Source organism: Sphaeramia orbicularis, chromosome 18 (assembly GCF_902148855.1).
Source record: "Sphaeramia orbicularis chromosome 18, fSphaOr1.1, whole genome shotgun sequence".
Classification (NCBI taxonomy): Eukaryota; Metazoa; Chordata; class Actinopteri; order Kurtiformes; family Apogonidae; genus Sphaeramia; species Sphaeramia orbicularis.
Genome location: NC_043974.1, coordinates 38,041,232 through 38,055,084, shown reverse-complemented (window position 1 = coordinate 38,055,084; position 13,853 = coordinate 38,041,232). Strand labels below are relative to the sequence as shown.

At 36.1% G+C, this 13,853-nt stretch overlaps 1 protein-coding gene across 2 annotated transcripts in view; it reads right to left on the bottom strand.

Annotated features, from left to right (window-relative positions):
- Positions 1 to 246: 246 nt before the first annotated feature.
- kcnj10a (potassium inwardly rectifying channel subfamily J member 10a) overlaps positions 247 to 13,853 on the bottom strand; it is a 42,800-nt gene continuing 29,193 nt past the window's right edge. The window contains exons 5-6 of one of the 2 annotated variants that reach the window (XM_030162090.1): positions 12,689 to 12,866; positions 247 to 1,187 (exon numbers count right to left, since the gene is read on the bottom strand). In XM_030162090.1, the coding sequence (XP_030017950.1) occupies positions 784 to 1,187; positions 12,689 to 12,866 (582 nt within the window). In that variant the 3' untranslated portion in view covers positions 247 to 783. The remainder of the gene's footprint in view (positions 1,188 to 12,688; positions 12,867 to 13,853) is intronic. The other variant, XM_030162091.1, reaches the window with a different exon arrangement.

Here is a 13,853-nt window from a genome sequence, read left to right as displayed (position 1 = left end):
TTGCTGCAGAACTGCTTTAAGTTGTTAACCCATGTCTTGTTCACCTTTTTGTATAATTCTGAAATGTACATTATTCAGTTTTGTTTAACCTTAGCTTTTTTTTTTTTTTTTTTTTTTTTACCTCTGGCAGTTCACCACTTACCTTTGTACCATTTCAAGCTGTTCATTGGACTGGAACTCCTTGAATTTCAATACAAAACTGGAAAAATTGGGGTGTTCTAAAACTTTTAACCTGTAGTGTATATTGGTAACCTGCTACGTTGCTGCATACGGTTTGTTGTATGAAGAAATTCTCCAATTTAGAATTAAAAGTAGGATAGCAAATATTTGGTACACTTATCTATGGCCTGATTGTACAGCTTAGCAGACTCATGGACACAGGTTTGACTAAAAAAAAAGGAGAAACTGTAAAACTTAAATTTCTCATGACTTCTCACTTGATTTTCCATTACCTGACTGCACAACTGTTGGAAGACGGTGCCACTGTGGAAGTCAACGCATCACTTCATGAAAAAATAGTGGCGCACACACACACACACACACACACACACATATGCTTCCAGTTACAGTAAAATCCCTCCTGTCCAAAACCAGTTTCACCAGTAAAAGTTTGTAGGTTAGTCCTTTAGATACTGGAGGCATATTTACAGACTTGTCGTACAGTTGCAGATTGGCAGTGCATCTCTGTAGTCGCTGGTGGTTTGATTTCCTGCCACGTGGTCCACAGTTCCGATATGGGCCTAGAAGAATGTGGTGCACAGTCTTTATGTGACTACTTCCTGTTCACACATTACTTATACGAACACTCAACAGGCTGCTGTCTTTGACTCGCCCCTTCTCTCGCCCCTTCACCTCACCCCTGTAGCTCTCCTCCAGTTGCATCTTCTCGGGGTCTGTCCCACCCCCCGTGTGACCGTCGGATGGCTGGATGGAAGGACTTGACGGCAGGGCCTGTTTGAAGTGGGGTGGGGTTTTGGTTTTGGCTACTTTGTCGAAGTAGGCAAAATCAGCCACGTATTTCCCTGAGGGCGACAGGGAAACCACAGGGGGGAACTCGTAGCCCCAGAGGATCTCATCCGGGAGGTAGGAGGTACGAACCTGGCAGGTGGCGGAAGTCGGTTCCACCGTCGCGCTCATGATGACCAGCAGTTCAAAATCAGCCAGATCTGGGTCGGTCCAGCCGCCACCTGGAGGACACACAAGCTTATTTAAAGGTTCAGTGGGTTACCTCCGGTCACATCCAGAGGCGAAGCAGCAGATTATGGTTATTTACTGGTCTACATCTGTTGGAAGGACTTCAAGAACTACAGTGTCCAGTTCAGGTCCTAGGATCTGTTATCTGTACGAGTTCCAGAAGTCAGAACAGAACTGGGAAAGAAAGCTTTTAAATGTTCTGGAATGGAAGAACCTACAGGAGGAGATAATTACACTGTAAAAAAAAAAATCTGTAATTTAACAGAATTTTCACTGTTTATTTGACAGATTTTCCTGTATTTTTAAGATACAGGAAAATATCAATGAAATTCCCAAAATAGACTGTGATTTTATGTGTCAAATGTAAAATAACATGAAAAAATGTGAATAACCATAAAATTTCCATTTTTTAAATGAATTTTTTTCTTTCTTCACAGAAAAATACAGTTAAAATATATTTGTGAATGTATCGTAATTTCACAAATGTTTCTTTTCTATTTATGCGATTAAACTGTTAATTTAAAGTTTAACACTAAAAAAAATAAATAAATAAAACGAGTTAAAATTAGTGACAATTAACTGTAAAAGAAGTATTTGTTCTAAGTAAGTAAGTAAGTAAGTAAGTAAGTAAATTTTATTTATAGAGCACTTTTCACAGACAGAGTCACAAAGTGCTTTATCAGTTCAAATCAGAATCAAATTAAGTTTACAGAGACCCAACAGAATCCTTCAGGAGCAAACACTTGTGATTGGTGACAGTGGCGAGGAAAAACTTCCCTTTAACGGGCAGAAACCTCGAGCAGACCCAGACTCCTGGAGGATGGCTGTCTGCCTTGACCAGTTGGGGTTAAAGAGAGAGAGAGAGAGAGTAAAGGAGGAGAAAAGAGAGAGCGATAGAGATATAGAGAGACTGGGGGGGGGGGGGGGGGGGTGACACATGGAGTACGTTATGATGAATACATAGAGTGTAATCAGTTTGTGGTGGTCCTGGGTCAGGTGGGAGACTAAAAAGCCTGTAAGTTTTGTAAGTTTAACAAGACTTGTTTGTTAATTGACAAATATCTTGTGTAATTACGGGAGGTTTCACAACAAAAATGTTGAATAAATGTGGGTTTGTGAATGTATAACATGTATAAGCACTGATAAACTGTCCAAATACAGTTTTTATCAGTGGATTGTACAACTTAATCTCACTGAAAATTATTTACATATATATTTATAGGTAATTTGATTGTTTTAACACATGTAAATATTCTTTATTAAATATTAAAAAGTCACAAAAAAGCAAAATCTCATGTAAAGTTAGGGCAAAAAACTGTATTTTAATTATGGAAAATTACCATATTTTTATGAGATGGTTTTTTTCCGTTATTTAACAGTATTGTTTTGGCACCTCGACTGCCGGAATAATACGTTTTTTGTTTTTTGTTTTTTTTTTTTACAGTGTATTATAACCTTTATTTAACCAGGAAAAAAGATCATTGAGATTAAAAACCTCTTTTTGGGTCAAAACACTCTATTCAAGAGCTCTCTGACGGTACATTTTAGAGACAATTTGACAGATTAGTGTTGCTAAATGACCCACATTTTTACTTTTAAATTCATTTTTGCTTTAGTTGGACCATAAGGGATTATCCAAAAGAAAGAGCTACTTTATATTGAAATAAATGTTGGAACGGCAGTCAATTAAAGTTCACTCTCTGACAGGACATTACTGTGTTTTGACCATTTTCAAGCGTGTCCTGGCCAAGACAGCAGTAGAAGGTACACAAAATAGAAATCACAGCCATACATTAACACTAATATACATAAACACAATGAAAGTCAGTACTAAAAAGAGACATTCAGAGATAAAACTAAAGGAGCTGGTCTCTGTAAATACATTCTAAGTCATTCTAAATCAATGTGAAAAGGATAAATCTGGATGTAGATGTTTTTGTAACTGATTGAATCTGATTCTACTTCGAGATGTTTTTAACCCATAAAGACCCAAACACTCATCTATGACCAAAACCATCTACTGATCTAAACTGTTTAATACCTGTTGATCCATTCATCCTATCATTACATGTACACAGAAAAAAAAATGCAGTGTCAATATTTTAGACTGAAGCTATTTTAACCCAGATAGAGTATTTATAGCTCTATGGAGAGTAAACCAGTTTTAACAGTAGAGTTAAAAGTCAGTGTAAAGTTCTGCACAGAGGCAGTGTCAAATTCAACTCTACAGAGTGATGATTAGTGCCAGTCTGCCGCATTGCATTATGGGTACTGGACATTTTACTCATTGTGTTTTATTTTATGTGCAGGGGGTCAAGGGAGGGTTTGTGTTAATGTTTATTTAGGTTAATATGTCTGTTTTACAATGTTTATTTGCCTTTTTATGTTTATTTTTTTATTAATGTGACACCATTAGTCAAACCTGTAGGAAGAACAATGCAGAACCTGATTGTCAGTATGAAGTTTTAATTGTAACTGTAATTACAAAACTCTGGTATTTCATAGGAAAAGCATGTCTGAGAGTGATTGAAACCCACAGAGCAAACTTATGCCCTTCAAAACCCCTACCTTAGAGACCCCTGTAATTTGACGTTGTTTCAGTTTGAGCAAAGGATGCAAACTGATGAAGAAAATAACACTGTAGAGAAATAAATATTAAAACATTAAAGTTATTTTTAAACTAAATTTGGAGTGAAAATAGCTCTATAAAGTGTAATCATATATACACACCACAGTGTTAAATATTTCTACCCATTTCATTGTTAATTTTGACACTGAATGGGGTAGAATTAACACTGGCCATAGAGTAAATTTAATTTTGAGTGGGACCAAATGTCATCTGAACCAGAGTTAAATTCAACTCTTCAATCATTCATTATCTGAACCCGCTCTATCCTCACTAGGGTCACGGGGGTCGCTTGGAGCCTATCCCAGCTACATAGGGGCGAAGGCGTGGTACACCCTGGATATTTTGCCAGTTCATTGCAGGGCCATTCAACTCTTTAAGAGTTAAATTGACACTGTTTTTACTGTGTATATAACTGGTGTAAAATACAGTTTGTCGTCTTTTTATGATCATCACATATGACCCATTTGGACGTTTAGACGCTCAGTGGTTACCATGGAAACACTGATTCACCAGTAAAACCCATGGAGTTGGATCAGTGACAGTGGATGAACATACTGGGTTTATGTTCATTGACTGAAAAAGTCACTTTTTCTTCTGTTTTTCTGAATTTACTTTGAGCTTTTATGAACATCTACATGATCAGTGAATGAAATACAAGAAAATACATGATTTACACTGAAAAAACTCAAAACAAAGAGGAAAATATTACAATAAATGGTGATAAATGGATAAATATAGAGGAAATTTTTTCTCTGGTAACTGACACAAAAGTAACACTGGGTCTTTATGGGTTATGGAGATATTAACTGTGGTCCACACCCAGACTAGAAACTGAGATATATGAGTTAAAATCACTACATTCACCACTCATTAGCCTCATTTACTAAACCAGTTAACACACATCCTAGCAAGGTTATTATCGTTAACGAAAACTAACAAAATGACGAAAACTAGAATTGAAAAGTCATTTGCGTTAACTGAAATAAATAAAAACTATAATTAAAAGAAAAAACGATAACTAACTGAAACTGTATTGTGTGCTTACAAAACTAACTAAAACATATAAAAATTATGGATAAAATTCCCTTAGTTTTCGTCTTTGTCAATGTCGGATTGATACGAAAGCGATTTTTTTCGCTCTAGCAATTTTAGCTAAAGGCACCATTCGACATTTCACGGTCTGACACTTCTCATCACTTGTGGTTTAGAGTCATCTTCTCATCCCCACTCTACCTGGAAACATGCTGACTAATGTTGGGAGAAAGCAGCAGAGACCTGTCTGCGATTAATTTGAAAACAACGGTGAAGAAGATAAAAGATACGACAGAACTACAATTAATACTAAAACTAAGCATTTAGAAAAAAATGAAAACTAATAAAAACTAGCAAACCTGCTCTAAAAATGAATTAAAACTAACTGAATTAGAGAGAAAAAAAAAAGGCAAAACTAAATCAAACTAAACTATGATGAAAAATCCAAAACTATTAGAACCTTGCATCCTAGTCCATGAGATGTTTGAACTTCATCCCAGAATAAATGCCAACAGGTCAGATTGATTCACTCAGCACGAGAATGACACACACACACTGAATTTGTCAAAATAAAAACACTCCCCATTTACTGTTTGACTCGAAATCTCACTAACGAATTCAAACGCGTCATTGCAGATCAATAACGTACACAGTCACGAGCTGAGGTTCCAATCATGTCATCATTCATTCGTTATTCAAAGTCATGTATATTGTAACATGACAGTGTTGTTTGTCAGCACAGATCATACATAGCCCAGAGAACACACTAGAAGGCATATGCACTCAGACAAACACACCTGCATCAACAGGCCTCACTCAGAATTCACCCTCTGTCATCTGTCTAAACAGCCCTAACCCAGACCCAGACCCGGACCCAGACCCGGTACCTCTCCCAGGCAAAAACACCACATTTCGCAACTGCCTCTACACACTGCAACGCACTGGGTTAATGAATAGTCTGTCTGAGCTTCTTGTGGGTGGTACTGTTATTGCTTTGGTGTTGAACACAGCTGAGTGTTCGCTTGACTTGTTTCAGTCATTGTGTCATTCGGCCTCAGCTTTGGTGTTCTGTTTTTGGACTAAAGCCTGGATCCTGCATTCATTCATATCTTCTACTAAATCACTTGTTTAATCAGAAGCTCCAGTGAATTTGTGTTTGTAACATTTATTGTTTTGGATTTGTAAGACATGCCAGAGTTGTTTCTGAAGAATTATGTTTAACCCTTTCATGCACAGTGGTCACCACAGTGGACAGTTCTTCTACAGCTGGTCTCTTGTATATTTATGGATTTTGTTGTTTTACTTGCATATCAACCAATACAATGGATACTTATGCACCATCCCATGATACACTGCAATTCATACCATTACTGTAACATTCCTGTTCTTGATAAACCTGATCTGCAGCAACATATTTGAGTGTAAATCAATTGCTAATTGTTATTAGACTGTAATTAACAGTTTTGTTTGGTTTTTTTAAGTTGTTGTGTTTTGTTGTTTTTTGCACATTATTTGAGTGAGTAATAACTACTATTATAGTATGTTAAAATGTGAGAAAACATCAGATTAGCAACATTAAAAAAAACCCATTTATTTCCTAGTTTTCACACAGTATGACAGTAAACATATGTTTCTTTGCTTCAAAAATTAAACCTATGGTGTCCAGCTGAGTGGACATTTTTGTAACTCCATGAAAAACAGGTTCATAAAAAAAAAAAAATAAAAAAAAATAAAAAATCAATCACATTGTTTTTTTAATGCCTAAAGAGGAATAAAAACACTCAGGAAAAAAATCTTGATTAAGGTTCTCATAATTCATGCATGAAACGGTTAATAAAGTGTATATGTATGGATTATAAAGTATATACGGTGTATTTGTGTGTTTGATGGGTATGTTTTAGTTAGAGATTTTATTGTGATCAGAAAGATGATTAAAGATGTTTTTGTACTGTCAGCAGGTAAAAACCCCATATTTCCTCAATTCTACTTTTCTGATCACAAGAAAATCTCTAACTAACATTTGGAATGGAAGACATGATGAACGTATTTAACCCTTTCATGCACGAATTATGAGAATGTTAATCAAGATTGTTTTCTTTATTCCTTTTTAGGCATTTAAAAAACAATGAGATTAATATTTTTTTTAATGAAGGAGTTGCAAAAATGTGTGTTTAATTTTTAAAGCAACGAAATGTGTATTTACTGATATACTGTGTGAAAACTATGAAATAAAGACATTAAATGCTGCTAATTTGATTTTTTCTCACATTCTAATACACACCACAAACAAAAAGTTATGGGTATTTAAAATTTTGGGGGCTATTTTTTTTCAGTTGGGATTTTTGCACAACGCTTTTCACTTTTTTTTGGTGTGAATTGAACTGAAACACATTTTTTTTTTATGACCAGACATAGTTTTATTTACAAATGGCAAAAATGACAAAAAAAAAAAGACAAAAAAAAAGAAAAGAAATATCCTTAACTTTTTGTTTGCTGTGAACTCTAATACTAGTCACTTCATGGAGATAATATGCCAAAAAAAAAAACCCCAAAAAACAACTTTTGTTGTTAATTACAGTCTAATAACAATAACAAGGAATTGATTTACACTCAAACATGTTGATTTGGTTTATCAAGAACAGCAAAGTTACAGTAATATTATCAATTGCAGTGTATTGTGTCAGCTGATATTAAACTAAAACAACAAAATCCATGAATACACAAGAGAACAGCTGTAGAATAACTGTTCACTGTAGTGACCACTATGCATGAAAGGGTTAATCTATGGGTACATTTGGTTTTCACAAATCAACATGTATTAGTTTATTCAACATGTTTTGGGTTTGTGGGTTTATCACCAGACAAAAAACAAGACACGTTTTTATAGTTAAATTAAATATAGCTCTCATAGGTGTCAGGCAGAGAGATTAAAATTAAACCTATAACTCCCTAAATACACAGCTACAGCTCTTCCATTTAACTTTAACCATTACAGTTCATTGTTGTACCTTAGAATTTGATTGGCCGACTTTTGTACCAGTTCTGTTTTTTATACTTCGAACTTATTTTGTGTCGTGTGTTTGCTCTTGTATTCTATTGTTATTCTTATATTCGATTTTTACTGTCTGTCAAGCATCTATCTATCTATCTATCTATCTATCTATCTATCTATCTATCTATCTATCTATCTATCTATCTATCTATCTATCTATCTATCTATCTATCTATCTATCTATCTATCTATCTATCTATCTATCTATCTATCTATCTATCTATCTATCTATCTATCTATCTTCAAAAACACTCCACTGTGCACTTCACAAGGTTAAGACATCCTATATTACTTTTGTAGTACTCACTGCACATAATGTTATAATCTACAGGTTAGTGCAACATATTTTCCACAAATCAGGGTCCTAAACAGTACAATACAAAAGCAACAGCATTATAAACTATTATAAAGACATTATTGCCCATGGATTAAATCAGGCCATGGTTGGAGACACTGAAAGTTCAGCTACAAGGAAAGTTAAATACTGTAAGTAATTATCACTAATAAAAAAAAAAAACCCTGACCATTAAGTATGACTTTTTGTGATTCCACTCTGTTGTAAAAATGTATATAGTCTGTATAATCTGATGTAATCTAATGTAATCTAATCCAATCTAATCTCATCTCATTTAATCGAATTGAATCCAACTGAATCTAATCTAATCTAATCTAATCTAATCTAAAAGAAACCAGGTGGAAATTAAACTTTAAGGTATAGTTGTTAGAAGACATAAAAATAGAGGAAAAGAACTAAAAATAACACCAAAGTCAGCCTAAATGACACAATAGGAGTAAATGTACTGATGTCTGTCTGCCTGTCTGTCTGTCTGCCTGTCTGCCTCTCTGTCTGTCTATCTGTCTGTCTGTCTACCTGTCTATCTGTCTGTCTGTCTCTCTGTCTGCCTGTCTGTTTGTCTCTCTGTCTGCCTGTTTGTCTGTCTGTCTGTCTGTCTGTCTGCCTGTCTGTCTGTCTGTCTGTCTCTCTGTCTGCCTGTCTGTCTGTCTGCCTGTCTCTCTGTCTGTCTGTCTGTTTGTCTCTCTGTCTGCCTGTTTGTCTGTCTGTCTGTCTGTCTGTCTGCCTGTCTGTCTGCTTGTCTGTCTGTCTGCCTGTTTGTCTGTCTGTCTGTCTGTCTGTCTGCCTGTCTGTCTGTCTGTCTGTCTGTCTCTCTGTCTGCCTGTCTGTCTGTCTGCCTGTCTCTCTGTCTGTCTGTCTGTTTGTCTCTCTGTCTGCCTGTTTGTCTGTCTGTCTGTCTGTCTGTCTGTCTGTCTGTCTGCTTGTCTGTCTGTCTGCCTGTTTGTCTGTTTGTCTGCCTGTCTGTCTGTCCGTCTGTCTGTTTGTCTGCCTGTCTGTCTGTCTGTCTGTCTGTCTGCCTGCCTGTCTGCTTGTCTGTCTGTCTGTCTGTTTGTCTGCCTGTCTGTCTGTCCGTCTGTCTGTTTGTCTGCCTGTCTGTCTGTCTGCAGGCTCATTCTGCTATAAGTGGATGTGTGCGCTCTTTGTGTGAACACCCCAGACTGTACTGCATTGTGCTCTAATGAGGGGTGTCTCTGCATGGTTATGTCTGTCACACACACATTCCACTTACAGAAACCCTCTCCTCTAATGCCAAATCAGCCCAACTATGGACAGCGAGAGGCCGCCAGGCACACAGCACATGACTGTAGAGCAACACCTACATACACATACAGCACATACTACTGCACACTCATACCCAAGGCACATCCAGGCCTTTAGGATCAATACAATCACATATATTTCATAAAAATATAGATATAGTTTAAATAAAGAGCCTTTCAGTGAACATTTAGGACAGGCTCTTATAAGTCCTAATCAGATTCTTGATAGTATTAAAAGTGACTCATATATTTATTTATCATAATTAACTTTACTGATGCAGCTGTCAGATCTAAAATGAAAACAGTGCTTTTCTGAGGTTTACGAATCAAGCAAAGTGCAGAAATTACACTAAAGATATTAATAATACATTTCATTTTAGTTCAAGTGACACATGAAGCTCAGGTGGATCTCAAGTAGGCCAGACCAGTAAAATAATAACATATTGTGGCATGTTTGCTGCACTGCATTGTGGGTAGTGGGCATGTTGTTGTAAATGTGTTATTTTTATGTGCAGGAGTTAGACAGGGTTGTTGTGTTAGTATTAGTTTTGACTTAATATGTGTATGGCAATGTTTACTAGCCTTTTTGTGTTTATTTTTGTATTTTTGTAGAGTTGCACCCTGATTAAGAGCCATAGGCTGAGCAATGGCTATCCTGTTGTGAATGCTTAGTCTGATGTAAAACTTGCCAATTATCTAATTGAAAGTGCAATTTGTGCTGGCACTTGACACTGAGTTTACTTCCTGCCAAGCCTCCACCTACGCTACAATATTAATCTGTAAACAACAACAACAACAACAACAACTACAAATTGTTATTATAGTGCAAAATAGTAAAATTGCATGAAAATGTCTACACTTACAAAACTAACCTTAACATATATGAAAAACCTGAAATTTCTCACAAAATATAAGTTAGTGATGGGACTTTTGGCTCTTTGAAGGGAGCCGTTCAGTCAGGAGCCGTTCACTAAAAAGAGCCGTTCAAAAGACTGGCTCTTTTATGTTTTTTGCATTCTTTTGAAACACCAATGTTTTAATGACTAAATAGGCTACATGTGATGATTGACATTACATTTTAAAGGTGTTTAATTGGTGGCAGTAAATATTATCTTTCCGTAAAAAAGAACAGTTAGTTCAAATGTGTGGGCTAAATAAATGACATGAGAGGTGACATTAGGCAAATGCTGGAATTACATTGTATGTAACTCCGGCAACATGAACAAAAATATATGTAAATACTAGAAAGCTGCGCAATGCACAAATATCTTCAAATGGTTGTTCTTCAAAGTAGAAATAAAATGTGGTAGTAAGAAAAGGAATGCTGTGATGAGAAATAGAAAAAAAAATGTGCACACTTTGGCCTGCAGATGTATGCACCGGATGTTGCTACAACTGAACAAAAAGAAGCAATCTTAGCAAAAAGAAAACAATTGAAAACAAAGAGGGTTTCAGTGACGCTAAATTGACAGGCAATCGGACACACCCTCCTTAAAAAAAGAAAAAAAAAATTCACGGCTCTTTACAAAGACTCGGTGCCCATCGTTGATTTCAAAGAGCCGTTCAAAAGATTCGATTCGTTTGTGAATGTCACATCACTAGTCGACACTTACAAAACTAACCTTAACATATATGAAAAACCTGAAATTTCTTACAAAATATAAGTTTATTTTAACAATATTCTGCCTGTTACTAAATGTTTCTTGCCTTTATAGATCCACTGTGACCAGTGAGTTATGATGCAGTTTTTAAAGGGGTCATATTTTGTTAAACCCACTTTTATTAGTCTTTGGTTCATTTATTTGTGTATTTGGACCCTAATAGTTCATAAAGTTTGAATTTGAACCCTCCAGTTTCTGCAAAGCTATCTTTATATTCATTTTGGCAAAAATTGAGTGGATTTCTACAACCTGTTTTAATTCCTGCTTAATTTGTTATGTTTTATAACTAGTTATGTCACAACATTTGCACATATAAGGTCAAGACTTCAGACGAACATTTCTCCGAGTACGACATAATTGTTTATCAGCAGCAGCGGTTGTAGTAAAAACTGAAAATATGTCCAAACTTCGAGCCGATTACCTAAAATGTTCAGTTATTGGTTGAACGGGACAGAGCAGCACAGCCAACAACCTGGAGGGGGCGGGGCATGTGCATTTAAAGGGCCAGTGCTCAAAACGACCTTTCTGGTGTCATTACTCAGAAATAGGGTTGAAGATGGAGGTGGGATAAGTTTTCTTTTTCCCACTCCTTTTTGAGCAGTACATATTGAATTTATTTTGTTACTAGTGTACATGGCAATTGCTACTTTGTCTTGATCATCTTTTTTACCTCCGCCAAGGAGATTATGTTTTTGCTAGCGTTGGTTTGTCTGTCTGTTTGTCTGTCTGTGTGCAAGATAACTCAAAAGGTATGGACGGATTTGGATGAAAATTTCAGGAAAAGTTGATACTGGCACAAGGAACAAATGATTAAATTTTGGTGGTGATCGGGGGGGGTGGGGGTGGGGGGGGCACTGACCTGCCTTGGCGGAGGTCTGCGCTCTCCGAGTGCTTTTCTCATTAAATAAGTGCCTATATTGGAAACATCATGATGCAACAGTTTTTTCAGATGCAGTTTTTAATTTTTTTCTGGAATCTCCTTTGTGGTGGACAGTTTTCTTTTCTTCTTCTTTTTTTTTTTTTGTATAAAGTTTTGAAACTCTTGTCCACAAATTTGGACAGAAAACCCATAGCTGTGTCTTAGGAGGATAATGAAGAATTCAGACCCAAGCATAGCATTTACAGTTTATGTAGAAAGGTTTTAAAATGCATAATTCCATTCAAAAAAGCAAAGTATCACTCCTTTAAAACATATATTTAAAATACCTAATCACAAATGAGTATAATAAGTTTTGTAATACAAAATTTACAATTAATGACACATCAAAGTGAAAAATTATTAAAATACACCTGACACTTAGACGTATTAAAAAATACAACAGTGACAGGACTAAAAATGTCTAATGTACTCACTGCTCTTTTCCCTGTAATATAAAATATATCAACCCCTCTGACATACGGTTGTTAAGCTGTTAAAGACTATATTATTGACCTCAAAATAAGCTGATTTATCTTGTCTTTTGTGGAAGTATAGCCTTAGAAGTCAAATTGTCCTGCTGTACGTACCTTTGGCCGCCCAGGCTCTGAGGGGGCTGTTTTCATCAATGATGTGGTAGAAGGTCAGGGGGATGATGAGGAAGGGGCTATCACTGGACGTATCCACCTGGAAGGGGACGTTCCTCTGGTCCAAGCGCACCGTCTCACCCTCTTTAGTCAGAGACGTCTGGAGCAGCTTCCCCGTCACCTGGGAGCCAAGATGGAGTCAGAAAAAGTAGCCAAGACGTTGGAGAAAGCATCCTGTAACCCAGGGGGGTCAAACTCATTTTTTTCCGGGGGCCACATTCAGCCCAATTTTATCTGAAGTGGGCCGAACCAGTAAAATGATAACATGATAGCCAATAAATAATGGCAACTCCAAATTCTTTTAGCTCAAAAAATAACATTCAGTTATGCCAATATTTACGTTTACAAACTATCCAAACAAAAAGAATGTGAATAACCTGAAAAAAATGATATTTGTTAAGAAATATGAGTACAATTTTATCAATATTATGCCTCAACTTATCATTTATACATATGTATTACAGATCAGATCTACAAAGGCACAAAACATTTAGTAACAGGCAGTAAAATTATTAAAATTAATTTAATTTAACTAATTTTCTTTAGACATTTCAGGTTGTTCATATTTGTTCAGGTTATTCACATTTTAGTGTTAAAGGAGAGTTTGTAAATGTAAATATTTTCATAATTTAACGTTTTTGCATTGAATCAAAGAGAAAAAAATGGTGTTGTCATTATTTATAGGTTATTATGATATTATTTTTGAGTTCGATGTCCTAACTTGCACTTTGCAAATTCATCCTGCGGGCCGGATTGGAACCTTTGGCGGCCCAGTTTTGGCCCCCGGACCGCATGTTTGACACCTGTACTGTAACTGAAAGGCCCCAGGTTTAACCCTTTATCGGGCAAGTGACTATATCTGGTCATTTCTGCTGACATTAAATATGAAGCTAAGGTCAGGAAGCATGTTGTTTTTGTTATTTTTTTTAAACATTATACAGTGATTCAGAGGGATTTTATAGACATTTTGAAGCTGTAAATAGTGAATATAAGTGATTTTTGTCCATTTATGACCTTAGAACAGGTGTTTTATTGCATGTGTTGACTTTTTACCAAGTGTTGCTCAGATGTTTTACGGCAAAAGGAGGTAGATGATGATGTCCAATAA